The sequence below is a fragment of the Harmonia axyridis genome, chromosome X (genome assembly GCF_914767665.1).
Source record: "Harmonia axyridis chromosome X, icHarAxyr1.1, whole genome shotgun sequence".
In the NCBI taxonomy this organism is placed as follows: Eukaryota; Metazoa; Arthropoda; class Insecta; order Coleoptera; family Coccinellidae; genus Harmonia; species Harmonia axyridis.
In genome coordinates, this window is record NC_059508.1 from 10,793,657 (window position 1) to 10,816,335 (window position 22,679).

At 33.4% G+C, this 22,679-nt stretch overlaps 3 protein-coding genes across 4 annotated transcripts; 1 reads left to right on the top strand and 2 right to left on the bottom strand.

The window, feature by feature from the left end:
• Positions 1–2,505: 2,505 nt before the first annotated feature.
• LOC123686093 (E3 ubiquitin-protein ligase KCMF1-like) lies at positions 2,506–9,367 on the bottom strand. 2 transcript variants are annotated; one of them, XM_045626076.1, is made up of 7 exons: positions 9,195–9,367; positions 8,973–9,140; positions 8,682–8,824; positions 8,316–8,551; positions 4,833–4,942; positions 4,558–4,772; positions 2,506–3,293 (listed from the first exon to the last, which is right to left on the bottom strand). In XM_045626076.1, the coding sequence occupies exons 1-7, from the start codon at positions 9,208–9,210 to the stop codon at positions 3,012–3,014; spliced, it is 1,170 nt and encodes a 389-aa protein (XP_045482032.1). In that variant the 5' UTR covers positions 9,211–9,367; the 3' UTR covers positions 2,506–3,011. The 2 variants fall into 2 exon arrangements, with proteins under 2 accessions (XP_045482032.1, XP_045482031.1); XM_045626075.1 differs by having other exon boundaries at positions 4,558–4,942.
• Positions 9,368–10,145: 778 nt separating this feature from the next.
• LOC123686094 (dynactin subunit 2-like) lies at positions 10,146–11,966 on the bottom strand. The gene is made up of 6 exons (XM_045626077.1): positions 11,799–11,966; positions 11,273–11,745; positions 10,982–11,214; positions 10,746–10,909; positions 10,564–10,666; positions 10,146–10,462 (listed from the first exon to the last, which is right to left on the bottom strand). The coding sequence occupies exons 1-6, from the start codon at positions 11,832–11,834 to the stop codon at positions 10,278–10,280; spliced, it is 1,194 nt and encodes a 397-aa protein (XP_045482033.1). The 5' UTR covers positions 11,835–11,966; the 3' UTR covers positions 10,146–10,277.
• A 110-nt stretch (positions 11,967–12,076) lies between these two features.
• LOC123686092 (lysine-specific demethylase 7B-like) lies at positions 12,077–17,954 on the top strand. The gene is made up of 13 exons (XM_045626074.1): positions 12,077–12,434; positions 12,494–12,579; positions 13,005–13,425; positions 13,814–14,105; positions 14,157–14,302; positions 14,361–14,562; positions 14,625–14,822; positions 15,003–15,217; positions 15,270–15,439; positions 15,531–15,624; positions 15,687–15,844; positions 15,917–16,131; positions 16,279–17,954. Exons 1-13 carry the CDS (start codon positions 12,343–12,345, stop codon positions 16,456–16,458), a joined length of 2,469 nt encoding a protein of 822 aa, XP_045482030.1. The 5' UTR covers positions 12,077–12,342; the 3' UTR covers positions 16,459–17,954.
• Positions 17,955–22,679: the final 4,725 nt, after the last annotated feature.

Below are 22,679 nucleotides of genomic sequence, written 5' to 3' on the forward strand. Positions count from 1 at the left end.
TAATCTTTATTTTGAGGAATAACCTGAGTACATAAATAAGCAAATTATTAAACAAAATTGATGTCATAAATCAAGGATCGGTGAGCGCTATGCCAGTCTCCCCAACAAATACTCTTCCACTGTATACGGTTCAAGGTCCATCAGCAACGTATGGACCTCTTTTTTAAACCTATTAATAGGACCAGCTATTTTTATTTTATTTGGCAATCTGTTGAACAACCTTAAACAGCTATACAGGGCAGTCTTTTTCGTCATCGTTAGGTGATGGATTGGGTATGAATAGTTATTTGTTCTTGTGTCATAAACATTTTGGGGTTCATACTCCTTAAAAAGTTCCCTATTTTTATAGAAGAACAGCAGGCATTCCTGGATGTACACTCCACTCAGGATGTACACTTCCCATTTCGGAAGACTGACTCGAAGTTAGCATGGTATACCATTTTAATCGTAATGTCATCTACATATCTCCTCAGGATACGTATGCAGTAGCTCACCCTATTCAATTTATCAATAGTTTCCTCGACGTGGCAGTTCCAGCTCAGACAGCAATCAAGAGTCATACCCAAGAATTTGGTGCTGTTTGTCAACTTCATTTTTTCCTTGTTCAATACGATCTCCGTAGGTAGCGCATAACCAGGGCGATTTGTTCTGATTATCATCGCATTCGTCTTCTCGTCATTGAGGAATAGTTTGTTTGAACAAAACCATTCTTTCATTTGTTTCAGTATGTTGCCAGCTGAATTAAGTAGGTCTGGAAAGAGTTTTTGTCTGATAAGGATATTCGTGTCATCTGAGTAGTTAGTAAGACTGAAACAGTCAGTTTCCTTCAAGATTTCAGCAATGTCATTCAGATAAACAATGAGCAGCAAGGGTCCAGCCACTCCACCTTGTGCTACGCCAGTATTAATAGTCCTGATTTCTGATAAACCTGTCTCACCTTCTTTATCCACCCGTACAAATTGTTTCCTATCCGACAGATATGATTCAAAGCATGCTAGAGCAGGACCTCTAATGCCGTATCTCTCAAGTTTATCGAGTAGTATGAAATGATCCAAGCAGTCAAACGCCTTGGTCAAGTCAAAAAACAGGGACATAGCAACTTCACTTTTCTCCAGTGCCTCAATGATGTTCTGTGTGAATTGGAATATTGCAGTCTGGCACGATTTTCCTTTTTGGTAGCCATGCTGTGTTTTACTCAGTAGGTTGGATGTAGTAAAAAAATCCATTATGCGGTTACACATAACAGATTCAAAGATCTTTGAGAAGCAAGACAACAGACTGATCGGTCTATAGTTTTCCAGTTTTTCTTGATCACCCTTTTTATAAACTGGTCTTATCTTGGCCAACTTCAAACCATCCGGGAAGAGTCCACACTTCAAGGAATTATTCAGAATATATGTCACAATGTCCACTATGCTTTCTATACTCAATTTCATTATCCTTGTTGGGACCTCATCACTACCTGCACTCATCTTGTTTTTTAGGTTTTTAACGACCTTCATCACCTCCTCTGGAGTTGCAGGGTGTAGGAATATGGATATACTGTTCCTCTTGATTTTACTTGTATAGGATTGTGGATTCATTGTTGATACCAGGTCTCTGATTGAAGTTATTAAAAAATCATTAAAACGGTCAGCCACAGTCTTGGGATCTCCATCAACTTGTTTATCTCTCGTGTTTACTGTCCCTCTGATATCCTTTACTATATTCCATGTGGTTCTCTGTTTGTTATCTGATTCGACCAATCTTTTTTGGTATCGTTTGGACCTGCTTTCTTTCAGCTTCCTGTTGTACTCCTTAGTCTCTCGATAAGTATTCCTATACATTCCATTAACACTACTTACTGTATAGAGAATATCCAGTCTGTTTTTGCACTCTGCCACCTCTGGATCCATTCTTCTCCTTTCACTCTTAAGGGAATGTTTATTGATCACCCTGAATGACCGTGCCAAATCGAGATTTAAAATTTTTATTATGAATTAATTCTTTGTAGTTACGAAAACGGAAAAAAATCATTATGTTCACGTACAGGGTGATCCAAAATTCACGAAAATAGAAAATGTCTGAAATTTGCCTAGTCCGGATCTAATTTATTCGATTTCAGAAAATTTGAAGGAATGTGATAGTAAAGGGCGACAAAACTTCGAATTATTTGGCCGATTAGTATATACCCTGTATATTTTTGGTTGTTCTTTGAAGCAGTTATTGTTCGTTGAAAATTCCTAGACGAAATATTTAAAGACTGGGATCCACCAACAAATTTGGCATTTTCAGCTCAAAGTTCATTTTAATTTAGAATCTACTTTGTCAAGAATAAACGGAATATGTAATAATTAGGAAAATTGGATTCAGGTTCTATTTTTCAAAATAATTATAGGAAACAATTTCATTCCCGGAAATTTCTCTTGATATCTGACGAGTTTTCCGAAAATTTTCAGGGTGAGACTGATAAAAAAAAATTTCAATAATAAGAGTATAAATATTGATATTTAAAATAAAACTCAATAACTTCATTACTCTGTATTCAAGCACCACAATTTCCAAAAAATCCTTAATATAAAAATATCGATGATGAATTGTCATTTTAACTCAATGAACTGAATTCCAGGACAAGGTGTTAATTATATTATCAGACTAGAAAAAAAAATAATAATACTATATTAAAATATTTAATAGAATGCTGAACAGCTATGGCATTCTCTGAAGAGAAGTGAAGATAAATTCCATTTAAATGCATGTAATTTTATTGTGAATAGGCACATATTCATATAACCAATCAGTAATGAGAATTAAGATATAACCCTGTTGAATATTTTAATTCAAGACTAATGAATATGGGCCATATTGCCAAACAGAAATTCAACGAACGACACATATCATGTGTTTTTCAAACACATAATAGTTTAAAACGTGAGAAACTAATAATGAAAATCAATATTATCACAAAAAATTGAAAGTAATAATTTAGAACAAAACATAGGGCAGATATCTGCACCATTAACTATAAAAAACTATCTACCACTATTGTCTTCACCATGGTCATTTTTGGATTTATTCGCTTCTGCTCTACGCTTAGCGTTGTGAATATCAGACCTAGCTCTTCCTCTCAAAGTGGGCGTGAATCTGCGAAGCCCAAAGTTTTGCGAAGCATTGGAGGAATCTCCTGATGGTCCATGCTCACTTGTCTCATTTTGATTACTCTCCGGGAGCCAAAAAGTAGACATAACTAACTCTTGCACAAATTGACTACGGTCCTGGCGAGCCTGTTCATTGTTTTGCTGAAGTGACAATTCCTAAAAAAAAAAAAAAACTATTACTCACAAGTAACCAAATCCAGTGGTACCCAAAGTTGTGCATCATCTAAGAAAGTTCAAAACTCACAAGGTTCTCTTAAAAAATGTCGCATAAATAATTCCAAATATTTATCTTGGAGTATGGTCCCTATATCACCTTGGTTACTGTGGTTTGTATGTTGGTAGTCCGTATATGTCAAATTCCTCAAAAACCGGTGACTACTTCCTCAAACTTCGGTGAGTTATCTGTCACCAGAGCAACCATACTTTTATTCTGGTTAGGTTTGGTAACCACGCCCACTCTGGTTGGCAGTTGTCGTAAGTAATTGCACAAGAGCATCAAAATTACCGATAATTTCGCATTCCAGCGTGTTTTCTTTAAAAAACTGCATTAGGTCACTTTCATTTTTGTAGAAAGAGCCCTCCACCTTCGGTGTCGGGCTCTTTCTCCAAAAATGAAAATGAACTCATGCAGTTTTTATGACAACACGCTGTCATGCAAAATTATCCGGTCATTTTGATGCACGAGTGTAATTCGGGGGAATATTTCCCGAATAAACCATTACATCACTTGTCAAACTGATGTAGAATGGAATTGCCATAGATTCGAACTGTGTAAGATGCATAGAAATTATGCATCTATGAACAGAACAATTATCGCAGTGCAGTTTCGCTTCCTACAATGCAATTATCGCTGTAATTTTCGATAATTGTTCTCCATATACATAGAATTTTTGACAGGAGGGAAATATTCATTTTAATTTTCAGATTAATGTTTATGAATATTTTCCATGACATCTAAACACTCAGAAACTTTAAACTTTTAATTATGCAACAAATACCCTTCAGATCCATTAATAATTATTAGTTATTAACAAATTAAAAGAGATCAACCATTTATAACCTCCAAAATTCTGTCAATGAAAAATTTAGCTGACCATTGACAAGTTTCAAGCGGTCCGTAAATACGAAGTAAGGTACCTGAAACATTGAAAACCACTAGTAACCGCTCTGAAGCTCTCGGCGATATACGGACCATACTCTTATATAATTAACGAATAATTTCATAAAAGCACTGGACTCTTATTTCATATATAAATTTTTATATAACCCACTTTTTCCATGCCATATATGTATCACAAAATTTCGGCAAATGTGTAATCCACTTTCGAAAATTCATTTTCAATATTCTGAAAATTTTGCACAAAATTGGGAAACCACTTTTTGAAGAATTCAATGAGAAGAAAATCCATATTGAACAAACCTCAAGTAGTCCGGAAAGTAGAAACTGCGAAGAAGGCGTTACAGTAGCTGTTGCGGTAGGAGTGGGTTGAACAAGTACAGGGGTAGAATGAAGCATCAACGTGCACGTGCCAGAACTGGAAGAGGCCTGAGGTTCTCGAAGAGCATTCTGACTCTGAGTCAAGCGTCTAGGATAACGATCAAGTTGTTGCCTGGCTGCGTTCACTTGCTGGCGTTCTAATTGAAGTTGCATTTGTAATTGTTGAAGCTGTGTGGGTGTGCTAGTATTGCTATTACCTGCTGATCTGCGCACTCCAGACAATTGTGAAAGGAGTTCTGCAATTGGATCCACTGATTCTCGAGACGATGGGGAAAGGGATGGAAGACCCCCGCTCGAATTGAATACACTGCAAAACACAAAATATTAAAGAAAACTGCCAAATTGAAGTCAGAAGCTCTGGAGCTATATACAGAGTGTATCACGGTCGATGGTACGTTAGACGTTTATGGAGAACGGAAAGCAAGAATTCATTGAACATTTGGTTTCTTAGACAAGAACAACTGCTCTATCGATCTAAAATATTTTCAGTGCTGCTGCGGTGTTGCGGCTTATTTCTGAAAGTAGCAGTTACTTTGTTATTTCGAATGGAACACCCTGTATATTATTGCGTCATTAGATAGCTTTTTTGTCGACAATTTTGACAATATGCCATACCTTGGTTGAAAACTCAATAATTCATGAGTTAATGGGATTTTAATGAAAAAAATGGTGGCGATGAGGACTCACATTTTTTTAAAAATTTTCTGCAGAAAATTTGTTCTCTTTTTCGATTCTGCAAATACGTAGTATTATAAAACTTTTTGCGGTTTGGACCAAAAAAAGTTTGGTTCATAAAAAGATCATGGACTTGGACAACTCAAATTCATCAAAACTCAAGATGTTCAAATTTGAACCTATATTTTTATTACTTCAGGCGATTCTACGTACAAAAATAGTGGGGGATACTTTATTTATTTTTATTATTATTATTATTTATTTACTTAAGCAAATCCTATTCCTTCAATAGTTATTGAGGAAGAACCTTAAATGAGGAAAAACACCACCATGTCAATTCGGATTCAAAAAGAAGACACCGACTGTGCACCCTTCAATTATACTCACTTCCAATGTCCAATGCAATAGAAAAATGGGAAATAAAACAGCTGCTATATTTATGGACATTCAAAAAGCTTTCGACAGTGTGTCTGGCACGCCGATTTATTTGATAAACTGTTAACAAGAATTCCCCCATTGATAACTGCTTAGTTACTGTTAACGATTTCCTAAAGGTTTCTGAAATAGACCTACTGACTCAAGAAACTTATTGATCTCCAAGCTGTGATATTGAATTTAAACTTGTAATCTTATATCAGATGAGTTGTCCCTATTTTGTGTTGTGTTTATGTCGTGGTGTATATTTTTGTATTTTATCTTGTTATAGGCACTTCCTATACTTTATATAGATGTTTAGATTTAAGATTTTTAGTTATATTTCTTTCACACTGCTACATGTAATTAGATTATGTGTGTTTGTAACAGTATAAAGAAATAAATAAACATTATAATCCTAGACAGAAAATTACAAGTTCGGGTCAAAGGTGAAACCTCAGAAGTATTTACAACAGCACAAGGACTACCACAAGGCTCACCACTCTCTTCTCTACTCTATAATTTGTTCTGCAGTGACATGTACAGACAATCTGATTTCAGAAACCATAACATCGACAGTCTGAAGTATATTCTCCAATTTGCTGATGACACAACTTTAATATCCCACCACAAAACACTAAAAGAGTGTATGAAAGGTCTACAGAAGTTGGCAGATGTAACAGTGGGATGGATGAGACGTTGGAGAGTACAACCTAACCCAAGGAAATTAAAACTCGCAATTTTTAACCATAAAATCAATGCCAACTCTCCCAATATAAAACTTGGAAGTGACACAATTACTCCAACAGATTCATGCAAATACCTAGGCATAAATATTGATTGAAGTTGAACTTCAAAGCACACTTAAAACTTCATTAGAAAAAAGCCATAACACGAACTGGGCATTTTAGATCTCTTACATATAAAAACATGGGAATAAATACTAAAACAGCTAGTACCATAAACAAAATGATATGCAGACCTTTATTGGACTATTCTCAAATTCGACAAAAACAGCTCTGAATGCAATTGAGGTAGTGGAAAGGACTTGCTTACGTAAGATTACAAAAATGAGACATCCCAACAACCCACTGCACAATCCATCCAATCAGCTTTTATATCGGACAACGGAAATAGAACCAATACTGGATAGAATGCAAAAACTAAGCAGAATATTCATCAATAAGCAAAATAATATCAACATAATGGAGCCATTGATACACCATTACAGTAGAGCACCTACACCAAACGCAAAGTTGCCAGCTTTGCCACTTTTTGAACACTTGGAATCACTAGGATGATGTTTATTTTTATTCTTTTAATATTTATAAATAATATGTAACATAAAAATGTATGTAACTCGCTAGAAGACTGCGGTTGATAGCCATTTGATTTACATGATCAATAAATTTAGTTTCTCTCTCTCTATCTACCTGAGGACTTCCGGAAAACAAAAAAAGAAACTAAAATTCGATGTTTCCATAACTAAATTTTACATTTCATGAATTATAATTAATTTTTCGGTGGGATTGTTGAGAAATACATGAACCAATACTTCTCACAGTTATAAATTGCGGTTTCTCCTCATTTAAGGTTCTTGCTCGATAACTCTTGAAGTATTCATTTTAGGCATAAGGTTCACGTAGTAACCCCCACTATTTTAGTACATAGAATCGACTGAAGTAATAAAAAATATAGGTTCTAATTTGAAAATCTGGAGATTTGATGAATTTGAGTTGTCCAAGTTCATGATCTTTTTATGAACATCCTGTACATTTTTGGTCCAAACCGCAAAAAGCCTTATAATACTACATATTTGCAGAATCGATAAAGGAAAAAATTTTTTCGAAAAAAGATTTTTCTGCCGAAAAATTCAAAAAAATGTGACTCATGAACCATTGAGTTTTCAACCAAGGTAGGCATATTGTCCAAATTTTTGTCAAAAAAGCTATCTTATGATGCAATGATATACAGGGTATGCCATTTGAAATAACAAAGTACCTACTACATTTCAACATGAGAGGCAACACCGCAGCACTGAAAATATTTTAGATCGATAGAGCTGTTGTTCTTGTCTAAGAAACCAAATTTTCAATGAATTCATGCTCGTTCTCTGTGAACGTCTAACGTACCATCGACCGTGATACACCCTATATAAAAGATGTAATTGATATAATTAAATTAATTGTTGTCTATTATTTTGTCTAGACAAGGAATTCTGATGATACAATCTTAATTCGGTAATAACATTTAACTGATCATTTTACTCATTATCACAAAAATTCATCTTTACTGAGTCGAATCTTAATACCAGCTCAAAATTCGAAAAATAGATATTGTGATGAAATGATATAGCACTCTGTACAGGAAAAGCACTGTCGTTAAGTTATAATTTGCAAAGAAATTTCATATGGATGTAATTTCGGAATCATCGAACGAATTTTGCCATCAACAAACTAACGAAGATATTTGAACCTAAACCTACCCTGAAAATATCATGTATCCAGCACATTCCGTTCAAGAGTTATTGTATACATGGCCCGGCCCTACAGTGCTTCACATCAGGAGTGACACTAATAATACGTTTTTACCTGAAATGCATATTGCTTCTTCGAGGACGAAGGGTTCCAGATCCCCTTCCAATATGAGATCCTGAATGGCTAGGATGAGGTATACGTCGCATGTTATGACGATTAGCCACAGGTTCATCTAAAAATGAAATTAAGTCCCTAGGACCAGTACGATGTTCCAGAGTCAGATGACCAGCAAAATCATCAGTCATTAAGTTTGGCTCACCACCGGGAATGGCTGCGCACAATGGACAAACCTGAAATAATTAGTAAATAGATACACAAAATTAATTTTAGCAACAAATATAGTAATTAGGGTCTATTAGTATAAGTTCTTTCTCAACAATTATGATCACACTATTCTGAAATATTTTTGAAAAAACTCACCACTTCGAAGCTATTTTCGGCGTGTTCTGCGGTTACATGCTCTTGGAGAGTAATTTCAGTAAAGCCCATTCGGCAACAGTACGGACACGTGTATGACTGTGGCATATCCACATTTGACAGAGCTTCACCACCATAATAAAGTTCTACAATTAAGGTTTTATATAAATAACAAAGATATCTACCCTTTACATAATAACAAAAGAGCATAGTTAGATAGTGCTGTATTTGAAATGGTTCCATGAGTGTTAGTTAAGAAAATGCCAATCAAACTTATTTTTCCAATGAACTTACCAAAATCAGCCCTGGTTAAGATACATTGCATAGGGTGATCAGTTGTATGCCTTGTATTGGTAGCTCCAGCCTCATAGCAAGCGGAACATAAGTCATAATCATAACATATCAAACACTTATACCTTCTACCCCTAAAGTTACCTTTCAGACAAGAATCACAACTTACACCTGAAAATAAAATCCAATAAGAAGTATTTCTTACAGTTCATTTATTTTGCATACCTTCGTGGCGGCTCATATTGTCCAACAATATCAAAAAATTAAAGTTCAGTAATTCAAAATATTGTTGATAACACCACCATTTTATAGGACAAATTGAATTTTATAACAATTGAAGTTTTTTAGATATCAGGCAGGACCCATGATATCTTGATCTGTCGAAAATTTCTTTTCAGTCTATGATCATTGTTATCACAGAATGACGGATTAACGTCAAATCTTTGTTATTAATTGTTCCTGAAATACTAGAAATCGTAATGTGAGACTAACAGAGATGACTTTTGACTAAAAAATAAGTCTCTTGATTTCTCTGATCGCTATTATCAAATTTTTCTTGAAAGAATTTTGTCTTTACTGTATTTGTATTAATTGATAAAATTTTCTATGAATCTACATGCAGAACCTCACAAAGGGTCCAAATACTCTTTTTGTATTTTTTATTAATAGGACCCACAATTACGAAAAACATAGCTTCTAATGGTATTTGCGATAGGGTGAAGCCATATAAATTGGAATTCTTTAAATTATTTGATATATATGTATATAGATAAGTATAGAGTATTATTATTAAACATAGATTAAAGTTTAGGCAATGCCTATAAACTCACAGTATAGAGAATAATAAAGTCAAAAACTGATATTTTTCAGTGAGAAAACTTGTAAAAATACCCAAATTCGACTTCACATACAAAGGATTTTAAGTCTTCTATTCAAGGATTATATACAAAAGCTGATATCTCTAAATAATTAGTCAGAGTTCCTGTTCGTACAAACAACGATATTTTAGAAGAAAACCATTTTGAAGAAGGTCAATTGTCAGAACTGTGAAAGATAATGAATTAATAGCTTACCTTTTCTATACTGGACAGAACTTGATAATATTCTCATCAGATTAAGGTTACTTTTTAATTCAATGTTATAGATATAAATATATATCTAATAAATTTCTTTTGCAGTTTTACAGCGGATTTATTAGAGATTAAAATATTCAAACAATTAATGGTGAACAAATGAATTTGCATGTGTTTTAAGTAATAAATAATAATATACATTAAAATAGTAAACTATTTTCACATAAGAAATATATTATTGTTTGGCCTTCAAAGCTTTTATTCTACTATCTAGGCCCATTATTGTCTGGTTCATTTCATTCAAATTATGTGCAAAACTTTCTTGGACTCCTTGAAGTAACTCCTTATTGTTCAAGACTGAACTAGCTACTTCCTCTTGTATACTGTCAATTTTAACCAATGTTGTCATCAAATCAGCAGCTAGAAAAGGAATTTAAGTTTAATTTGCTTGGTAAACATAATATGTTGTATGCAATTAATCACTGAAGCTATGAAAATGACTTCTGGAAAATAATATATACCTTTAGTATGAAGACCTTCTAGAGATTTCAATCTCTCAATAGTTTGAGGGAATAACTTAATAATGTTTTCACCATTTTTAACCACATCATACAATTCTCTGACCTAAAAAATATTGCATTATGACCCATAGCTTTCAAAGATTTTGATCAATTGTGATGAATAGAAAACTGGATATACTCACCATTTTATTTCTTTCGTCTTCCTCAGCTGGTTCCGTTTTCTTATCTTGAATGGATTCCAGTTTCTGTGATAGTACTGCTAAGCGTCCTTCAATATGATCCAATTGGGCAGAATCAAGTAGAGTAGCTACTGCTGCTAGATGCTGGGCTGTCTCCAAGAGACTATCTTAAGGAAATAAACACAATATGAGAACGAAACATTGAAAATTTAATTCCTTGTATGAACATAATAATTTACCTTTAGAAGTACCTGCTGCCAATCGATTCAACTTTTCATTGGATGCCCCAAGTACCGTTTCCAAATGATGGACTCTTGCTTCCATTTGTGCAATTCGGCTTGTTTGCTTCAATTTAGCTAATTCAGGTCTATAATTTATATGATACACTATGCCAGAATCATCTAATTGTTTCTCTGTCTTGGAACCATCTTTGGCAATTTTATGAAACTCCTCCAATTGATTTCCCAATTTTCTACAATTAATGAGGAAGATTGTAATTGGTAGATCAACTTTGGTATTTGAATAAATACTTCACTAGAAAGCTTTGAGGATTATCAATGGTTGATGAAACATCCCCCCCTAGCCTTTCTTCTAATCTCAAAGCTTTCAATTTCGACAGAGTATCCTGAATTTGCTCAGGAGTAACTTCACTAGCACTTTTGTCACTTTTATTTGCTTGGATTTTTGTTACATCTTCCAACAATTCATTAAGTTCACAAAAGAGACGGTTGTATTTCTGTATAGGAGATTCATTCTGACCGTCTCCTATGAGTTCCCAATTCTCAGTTGTAGCATCATAACCAGTTTTATTAGAGTTGCCAATCCCATCAGAAAAGTCAGCATTTCTCTGATTCAAGTATTTTCCTTTGAATTTACTGAATGCTTGATCTGGTTCAATGTGAATCCTTTCGATAACTTCGTTTTCTTTTTCATAATAAAAATCAGTTACTTGATCTGATTCTGGCAGATCATTTGTTTCGTAAACGTCAGGTTCATCAAGTGCCTGAAAAACAATGTTTGTTATCTTTATTCTAAGGAGGTAAATGAATAGCATACAATGCCAGGTAAATCTGCGTATTTTGGGTCTGCCATTTGATTCAATCAATTGATTTAATGAGTATAAAAACGTTCTCAAACAAAAAATCTCAATGATTCAATAAATATAAATAATTCAATAGATCACAGAACTGACAGAACGTACCAAAAGATAAGATAGTGCTTTTTATATTATATGAATCTAATATTATAGATTAAACTACAGAACATAGGAACTAATTTTGACACTTTTCAACGTCTTCAATGTACGTTTAATAATGGAATTCTATGAAAGTTTAATTCCGATCTCCATGTAAATTTTTTTCAAAATGTCAATTTCCATATTATTTGAAGTTTTTTGATCAATATTACCTATGAAATAGTAGAAATTTATCAACGGAAATCAATCACAATAATTTCAAAAATCTTCATGTCAATAAAACGTCACTAGGGAAGTTGTAGAAATACCAAGAGGACCAATTTACGAACCTCTCAAATCTAAACGTTGAATGAAAGAATTTATTCATTAAATATTATAAAGCACCAATTATTTTAATTTGATGCCATGGAGGATTCATATTGCTTATGTGGTCAACCCTATAATCCAAATATATTTATGATACAATGTGATGCATGTAAAGACTGGCTTCATAGCAGGTATTCAAATATTCAGAAATTCGTTTGTTCTTGAAGTGAAATTGATTTCATTATTGCAGTTGCTGTAATTTTGACGAGCAAATTGCTGCAGAGATAGATAAATTCCATTGTCCCAGATGTGTACCTCTTTATGGACCTTATATGTGTAAGTTAATAAAACAAAGACAGAAATCCGTCCTCTACTGCACTTCTTAGAAGCAATGAAATGATTATTTCTCTTTTGTGCAAAAGTCGTTCAGATCACACTTTCACAATGAAAGAAGAAATGAAGAAACACTATGTTTGTATCAAGTGACTACGCAAATAATACTATTAGTACATTTTGTTTAACTAAATTAAACATAATTTAATTTTGAATATATTTTTTTAAACTATCCTAGTTTGAATTAGTTATAGAGTAAATACCTCTTGAATGTTGAAATAGATCATATATGTGATATTCAAAGACAGTACCTAGTTAAAACAGTACAAAGTTAAAATCGCCTACAGCAAGAATTTAGTATTTATTTTATATGACCTACTTTCATTTATGTGGGAAGTTAAAATTTCATATCACATTTATATTTTTAGTGAAAGCTATTAAAAATTGGCATCGACATGACTATTGGGATGAAGACTCTGCAAACAAAGCTGTTCAATCTGGCACTGCAGTTTTTATTAGAGAACTGCGTGCTAGACATTTTTGCAGTGAAGGAGATGTAGTGCTTCATATGAGGGGTCAACAGCTTACAGAGTCCTTTCTGCAGCAAAATGGTTTCACTAGTCCTATTGTAATCGATAGCAAGGATGGGCTAGATATGACAATACCTCCTGATAATTTCAGCTTATACGATGTTGAAGCTTATGTTGGTGGTGATACGATCATAGATGTTATTGATGTGACTCGTCAGAGAGATTTTAAAATGAAATTGAGAGATTTTGTCGAATATTATAATAGTTTGAATAGAAGTAAAATATTAAATGTTGTCAGTTTGGAGTTTTCTAACACCAGGCAAGATACTCTATTATTTAATTAATCGATGTACAGAATTTTTCATAATTTATATGCACTAATTAGGCAGAAATATATGTTTTGTTGCTTATAATACTTTAATATCCTCAATTTGAGTATTTAAGGGCCAGCTAGTCAAACCAATTAGTTCTCAAAACTGGATAATTCAGTAAATTTTTCAAATATGAGATTAATATTTTCATTTTAGGTATGGCAAGTTATTACGTATCAAATTATTATTATTAGGTTGTCATTCAAGAGATTTTTTTTTAATCCTGCACTATTTCCAATTGAATACCTCAAAAAATTATTTCAAGGAATCCCAGTTTGACTTTCAGACCCTGTATTAAGGAAATTATGGGTTGTTACTAATGCCGTCTTTTTTTAGTTTGGCGTCTTTAGTGGAAGCACCTCTGATTGCTAGAAAACTGGATTGGGCCAATTCTGTTTGGCCTAGGGATTTTCCAATAATGAAACCACAGGTTCAAAAATATTGTCTTATGAGTGTTAAAGACTCGTATACAGATTTTCACATTGACTTTGGGGGTACTAGCGTATGGTATCACGTTTTAAGAGGAGAAAAAATTTTTTATTTAATAAAACCCACACCTGCAAATCTGACACTATACCAACAATGGATGTCATCAAGTAATCAAAGTGAAACTTTCTTTGGGGATCAGGTAAGAAAGAATGATATTACCTTCAGAGAACAAAGCTGAGTATTGTTTTAGGTTGACCAATGTTTTAAATGCACTTTACGTCAAGGCCAAACAATGTTGATACCAACAGGATGGATACATGGAGTTCTAACACCCATTGATTCTTTAGTATTTGGTGGAAATTTTTTGCACAGTCTCAATATTCCTATGCAGCTTATGTAAGTTTGTACCACAGTTGGGGGGATCTCATTTCTGATGAATATTTATTGGTTTAAGGGTTTATGACATTGAAAAAAAAATTAAAACCACTGCTAAATTTAAATATCCAAATTTTGAAATGATCAATTGGTTTGCGGCCGTAAGTCTCTATCAACAAATTAGAGAATTGAATGCAGAAGAAAGAAGGTGTCCAAGTAACTTGCTTGCAGGGCTGAAATCTTTATTGACAAATTTAAAACAATGGAACACCGAAAAAGATGTAATATTCCGAGTTGAAATCAAAAATATTGTACCATTCGCTCAGTCCTTTTTTTTTTTTAGTATAATACTTTCGTAAGAGATCAGATACCTTACAATATAGACTCCTCAAAACTTCTGAAGGACATATCAAAGGAAATAAGACACGCAGAAAGATACATAAATCAGTTGAATCCTCCGAAACCTGAAAGAGAATCTAAGAGGAAACGGAAGAGACCTGTTAATAAAGATTTTGACTATTCCTTGTCACCAAACTATGAAGTATGTATTCAAGTAAATTTTGTGTTTTGATTGGAAGTTCAAATCAAATTTAACCTTTACATTAAGGAAGCTTTGGAATAATTAACAGTTTTTATAATTTTGTTTTGATTATATATTGAAAAATCTAATTCTTAGTGTAAGATATTAGAGTTAACTAATTGAAATTTTATTTTTTTTTAGTTTCTTCCTCCTCCTCCTCCTACTAATACAGAATATGCTGAGAGTTCTCCGATTAAATTAACATTACCAAAAAACGATGTTTTTCCATATGAAATGGATGTGTTACCTCAACCACTTCAACTTACTAGTTCATCATGGGATATGGAAGACTTAAGCAGGCCTGAGGAGACAACTGCAGTGCATACGGGTGGTACTGTGCTTAAAATAAAATTAGGGTAAGAGGTTCATTTTGAGGATTTTATTTGTTTTCAGAGAAATATTTTTAAGGTCCAAAGATTTGATCCAGCCTCCTGAAGCAACATACAATTTGAACGATCCAACAAAATCAGTGTACGATTTTCATGATGAAAGTGACAGAGAAGATGAATGTGGTTTCACAATAGATGAAAGTCCAAAAAGACAGAAAAAAAATAATCAATCTTCAAAACCAAAACCAGGTAAATCATTGTTATATATCTTTGTTAGCCATAACTGTTTGAAGATTCTCTTGGATAGAAAAGAAAGCATCAATTCTAATTGTCATTTCAGCAAAAAAAAAGAACAGATCAAATCTTGAGGAAAACCCAGATTTGCCACAAAATGGAATAGAATCACTTTTGAAAGCTTCTGCTTTGACAACTGGGTATTATTTTCTTCATAAAATTTCACATGGAAAATTGTCATTATTCTGATTGTATTTTACAGTGAACAATCAGGAAGAGCATCACCATCTACACAAGAAGCGATTGCTGGAATGCTCTCAATCAGCCAAACATTTGTTCAACCTAAGAACCGGACACGGAAATCAAGCCAAAGTCCTCCTGATGATAGTATAAGTAATGTACATCAGGATGAGGACTACAGTTAGTTTCTTATTTCACAAAAGTTTTTATAATGTTTTCAATTTGTTTAAATTTTTGCTTCTTTTCTTGCAGTCTATCCAGCTTTGGATAATTCAGACGATGAAGATGTTCATATTTTCAAACCAAGAGGCCGCTCAAAAGTAGATGAAGCTTGGAATCCTAAAGCCAGGGTAGGTCCATTACTGCCTAAAATGAACCGACCTGCCAGAGAAGGCACCAAAAGACAGGCTGTCGAGAAAGTATTGGAGGCAGCAGCAGCTCGCAGAGCTCTAGATAGTCCAGATAAAGTAATTATAATATTATTTTACATCTTCATCAGCAAGTCCAACCCAATCATTTGAGACAATGTTTGGCTCAAAATTTCAGATAAACAGAAATATTTAATATTTCCAAAAACAAAAATATTCAATTTATATTTTTTCGTGTACTTTCAGTCTCCAAAACGGCAGTACCGTAAGAAGAAACCTAAATTGGATACTAAATCCCCAACTGCATCTAGCTCAAATCCAATTCCAAGTACCTCTGGAGCAACATCTTCAAAACCGAGAAAAGGGATGAAAACTGTCAAACAGCGCCTCGGAAAAATATTGAAAATTCATAAAATGATACATTAATAATTTTTTATGTTAATGAATTTGTCAATCGTTTGATAGAAGTTGATTCTCAACGGAAAACTATATATGAAGAATATTGAAATTAAAATTTTCCAAATTGGTAAATAACGATTTATGATAACTGTGATGAAACAAATGTATATAATATACACAATGTGAAATTCGAATTTTTCTAGATGTTTTGAAGGAATGTGCAATTTTCTACTTTAGAAGAACGTATAGTCTGGTCCAACAAAAAATTGACAAAAAGTTTAATTTTATGATTGCCTGGATATAGATTAGTCTTAATGAATGTTCTAATTTAATGATTTAATTTCGAAAAAGGGGGAGGTATATTCAAACTTGATCAAAATCTTTAAAAATCTTCATTTCAAAATATCACTGATTGAGAAACGCTTCAATATAGTTCAATGTGTTGGTGACAAAGTCATATAAAACGAATTTTTTTTTTTTTTAATTTCAAGAGATTTGTCTGAGTATTTTCTTGATTTTTTGGACCACCCTATATAAGAATTGGATAAATTTTTATAACACTCTACTTTCAAATGGACACAGCATTTCATTTCATGAGAATTGCACCTTTGTACTATTGATGGTATTTATAATAATTGAATTTTAATTTTTCATCTATTAATAGAAATCTGTGATTTTTCTTAGAGAATTGGTAATGTTTAATTTTTCATCGGAGGAATAATTGGTATGAATTTGTAATTTTTGGGAGTAATTTCTGTCACAGCTATAATATTTTTATGCGAGTTTTATTTATTGCGATATGTCAAACATTTATTGGAATTTTTGAATTCCCTCACAAGTACAATTTGTGTTTACCTGGTTTGTAAATTCACACTAGTCTCCTTATGTCGCTCTCCTGTTAATTGTAGAATTGAATAGTTGGTTGTTATTTAACATTTGTTGTTTTTTCAATTAATAGTAGTTTTAATTTTTCAGTATTATTAGTTGAAAACTATTAGGAACGCCATAGATCAAACACATTTCATGATCATTGTTATTTCATTTTATTATTTTACATAAGGGCATTCAAGGTGGATAAAAGTTGAGACAGCCATTTCTTTATATCAAATATTCACAAAAGCAAGCATTAACTAAGGAAAACTTGTCCCAAATTATGATCTACCTTGAACCTTCTGCTTATTAGTCTATCTCGAATTATTAATTATAGATTTATCCGAAATATTAGTATATATAATTTAAATATGACTGATTTTTCCGTAACTGAATTATAATTTGAGAATTCGAGGCATTGAAAGTGATTCAAATCTATCTATTTTGAAAACACATAACTAATAGTTGATTTCTGTGATCTTGCAAAATTATATTTGCAATTTGTATGACGAAAATGTAATTCACGTTTTTCTACGCGTATATTAATGGTAAATGAATTGATTTTCGTTAGGTTCGTTAATTTCGAAATTTAAAAAAAAAATTATTTTTCTATTGATTGTAACTTATTGTAAAAAATAAAATCTTTGCCTTCATTATTTTTTTTTTTTAGTTGATAAAAAACATGCGACTTCACCATTTTGGTTTGTGAGAATTCTAAAGATCTTGAAATTCGAAATACTGAGGAATTTAACACACAGTTTTGGGTGATTATTCCTATGGAAAATTTTAACTTGACCTGATATTTTCGTAGTTCACGTTGAATACGTGAAATACGAAAAGCGAATAAAAAAATTCATACGTATGCCATACTGGACTTTTCTCGGAAACTCTAAGAGCTATCTGCATGTAATTTGATACACCGCATTGATTTTGCCTAGCTTGATAGCACGATTCATTCATTTTTGTGGAAAAAAAATTAAGGAAACAAAATTAAAAATATATTGCTCGGAAAATTGAAAATTTATTGTATATCACATATTATTTAGAACATACCTTATATTTATAAGTTTTTATTCACGTTAAACAGAAAATAATCAATCATATTTGCAGTGTTTTCTGAAAATAAAGAGAAATGGTACTGAAAAACTATTCCACAAAGTTATGAAATGTTATTTATTTTATTCCATAATAATTGTTATCTCAAGTATAATATTGATCATCGTTTCATCGAATTACGTTTTTTTTTTTAAATTGTGGGGAGTTAGTCAATACAGCAATCTGCTTAATTGTGAACGTTTAGTTCATCACATTGTTAACAGATGGCGCTAGCTGTGCTTTATAACTACTGACCTGATCTAGATAATGTTTTGTCCTCTTTTGACACATTTTCGCATTTATTTTTGGGTTTTAATTCCCCGAAGCGGAAAGTTCTCTCACAATAAATTTTGAAAAGAGTCTATTTTGTGGAATTTTTTTATAATAAATGTAAGACTATAATTTAAATGTTTCTTCATAAATCATCAATCTTCTGATCAAAATCAAAATTTCAGAATGAATAAGTGGCTATAACTTCAGTTCATTGTATTGTCGTTCGATAATTAATTATTATCGAATTAATTTTATACGTATCGTGAAAGAAGATGCGAAGAAAGGGTACATTTATCCCTATATTATCCTTGAGAGGAGAGTCTGATATAGGTTATGAATTAATAAATTTCTATAATATTAGGTAGTTTGAGAAAAGGTAAAGGAGGACATTGTAAGTCACCCATAACTGGGATACCGTGTATTAGTGAGTACCAGCTGCTAATGTCTTATTATTGGACATTCGAGAATATCATTTGCAACCCATAGAAATCTCAACCAACAGGTAAAAGAAAGGAAACTTCAGGTAAAGCTAAGTACCTGATGCGAAGGAAACGATTCAAATGATTTGATAACTGGGTTTTCCTTGAGATTTAAACATCTGCTCTTCGGGCAACATCTGCGCTCTTAAAGAAAGGCCAAATAATACTATTATTTTAGGTCAAACTGAAGACATTGAAAAGTTCAAGATGTTCCATGGGGTGGATTTCAGCGTTTGCTATCCATCTTTCAAATAGACACCGAAAGAAGTTCATTATTGTATAGGGAAGCATTGGAGGGTGAATTTGATTTAGAAAGACATGGGGCACGTGCCAAATGCGGGAAGCATTAACGAATTTCTGGAAACACGTGCGAACTGTTATGCCTTTGTGACTATATGACTTTGAAATATAAATCTGAATATGAAAGCCAATCATTTTAGTCTTGGTTTGTTGTTTGGTAAAACACCTTTGAAATATTCAGATAATGTTAATAATAGTTTCAATAAAAATGAAAGAAGCACTGAGCTTTTGCGCGTTTGTTCATATTTGATTTTCGTGGAATGACGTGATAATTTGAAAACAACGACATATATTACTTTTTTGGAACAAGTTTCTTGGGGAAATGAAAAAGTTAAAGACAATTCTCCCGTTTCGATATATGAAATTATACAGGGTCCTCTGCAACAGTGCGCGGTGCCTCATATCTCTAGTTCGGGAAAGATTTTTTTATAGAGTTGCCTTAATTTTTTTCGGTTTATACATGAAAAATTAAGATACTTTACTTCAATAACCGTCACTTATATATATTTTTTACAATTAGGTACAAAGTTATTATGGCGAGTCATGTTGCAATTTATGTCAAGTCAAATATTATACAAAAGTTTGCTAAATTTTGTAAATCAAAATTTGCAGAATAGTCTTCATTGCAGTTGAGTATATTATCGATTCATAAGATGAACAAACGATGCGTTGTTGCTTTTGCTTAGTGGTGAGCAAGAGCGGCACTAGTGTAGCGTCACTTGAGAGGGATTACCACCACGTGGCTTTTTGCGTATCAATCAAACTTTGGTACCCATTAATTTCTAACTTCATCTTATTTCTTTTTTAGGAGAAAATAAGTAGAGGGCAGCACTGTACGACGACATTCACTAAATTACAATTTGAACTCTTTTGTAATGATTAACGAAAAATTACCAAATTTTTTTTTCCATTCGCAAATTAAAAATATTTAATTCCCTCCATGTAGATTATTGTTTATATTACTTGAAAACCCATAAAAATCGGTGATTTGTAAGAATAAATATCTCTAATTTCATTTTGAACTGAGCAGTTACGTGGTGGTGTTACCTCTTAACCTTCAATATGTCAATCCAGACTAAATTTTAACAGGCATCTTTGGAAGCTTGGTACTAAGGAGAAAAAAGTGCTGTGGCATTACTGTTGTCTGTAAAGAGAATACTCTAGACCTAGAGGTAAAATAGATGAGAAGTCCTGACAAAGTGCACTAGACTCCTCTATACTGATTACTCTTGCCTGTTAAGAGAATACCTTAACAGACAACATTAATCACTATAGAGGAGTCTAGTTATTAAGTGCACTTTGCAAGGTCTTCTAAGTCTAGAGATATCCCCTCAACAGACAACAGTAATCAATCTGTTGAGGGGAAATCTCCAATACACTTGCCAGAAAAGGAGCACAAACTTCTTTCATTGGCCCGGAACTTTTCTGTGGAATAGCCAAATGAACCTAAAAGAAAGAGTTTCAGCAGAAAGAAGAACTCAGAAAGAGAAACACTCTGGCGGAATCTTCCTGGGTTGGATCATTCCAAAAAGTTTCTTCTTAACTTTGACATTGCGAGATCCAAGAAGTATCTGGATCTTAGCAAGATTATACTACACCTCCTCAGTGGATTCCTCACAGGGCACTGTCGCCCCAGGAAACACCTCATAAGAATGGATCTAGCAGAAAATGATGACACCATCTACACATCTACACCTCACTTTAGGATTTTTTTAGAGTGACATGAGTCTCATTTATGCAAAATGGCAAAGACCATTAGAAAACCCACACTAGGAAAGTTGAAGTTGTTGGGAAAGCAACCATAGAAATGCGTCAATTGTGCTGTTGGAGACCACAGAACTGTATATACATAGATATGAGTGATATCTAATAGCGCAATTGGGGCATGAACGATCGAGCTTTCAAAAGCTGTCTTCTTTTCCTTTCCACAGTTTTTTCTAGAAATTCTGCTGGTGTTTGTTATGGTTAGTAAAGGGTGTTTTTTTCGAGGTATATAACTTTAAGTTGGCATTACTGTTCAAGATGGCGACCGATTTAACAGCTGTCGAGTGATTTATTCTCAGTTTGGTTTGGCAATTATTCATAAATAGACTCACGCCTGAACAACGCTTGCAAATAGTGAAATTTTATTTCGAAAATAATGGTTCTGTGCGGAATACATATCGCGCACTACTTCCATTTTATCTTTTATCACTTCTGGTTGAATGGCTACGTTAACAAACAAAACTGCCACATTCGGAGTGAAGCTAATCCTCAAGTGTATGTCGACACACCGTTACATCCAGAAAAACTGACTGCTTGGTGCGCTTTATGGGCTGGTGGAATCATTGGTCCGTACTTCTTCAAAAACGATGATGGCCAGAACGTGACAGTCAATGGTGATCGGCATAGAGCCATGATAACTAGCTTTTTCATTCCTGAATTGAACAACCATGATGTCCAGGAGCTGTGGTTCCAACAAGACGGCGCAACATGCCACACAGCTCGTGCCACAATCGATTTATTGAAAGACACGTTTGGTGACCGCCTAATTTCACGTTTTGGACCTGTGAATTGGCCTCCAAGATCTTGTGATTTAACACCGCTAGACTACTTTCTGTGGGGCTATGTAAAGTCATTGGTCTATGCGGATAAGCCACAAACCCTGGACTATTTGGAAGACAACATTCGCTGTGTTATTGCCGATATACGGCCACAAATGTTGAAAAGGCATCGAAAATTGGACTACATCCGAGCCAGCCGTGGCGGTCATATGCCAGAAATCATATTTAAAATGTAATGCCACAAGATTATCTTGCGGATAAATAAAATTCATTTCAATCGAATAATCCATCGTTGTTTTGTTGCAATTTAAAGTTCTATAGCTCTAAAAGAAACACCCTTTACATAGATATGGGTGATATCCAATAGCGCAATTGAGGTATGAATTATCGAGTGTTCAAAAGCTGTCTTCTTTTCCTTTTCACAGTTTTTTCTAGAAATTCTGCTGGTATTTTTTATGGTTAATATAATAAAATTAAAAATTACAGAAATTGTGACGAAATCATTGATGGTGACGTGACGAGCGGTCAAAAAGTGGTAAAAATGACTCTAGTGGCTTAAAAAAAATGTCGCTCATCTGAAAAACACAACAAGGATTAAAGTGATCACTCTATCGGTGCATTATATAACTTGAAACACAAATAAAATTTAAGTTGAGTAGGTGACAAATGATTAGTGAAACTAGAAATT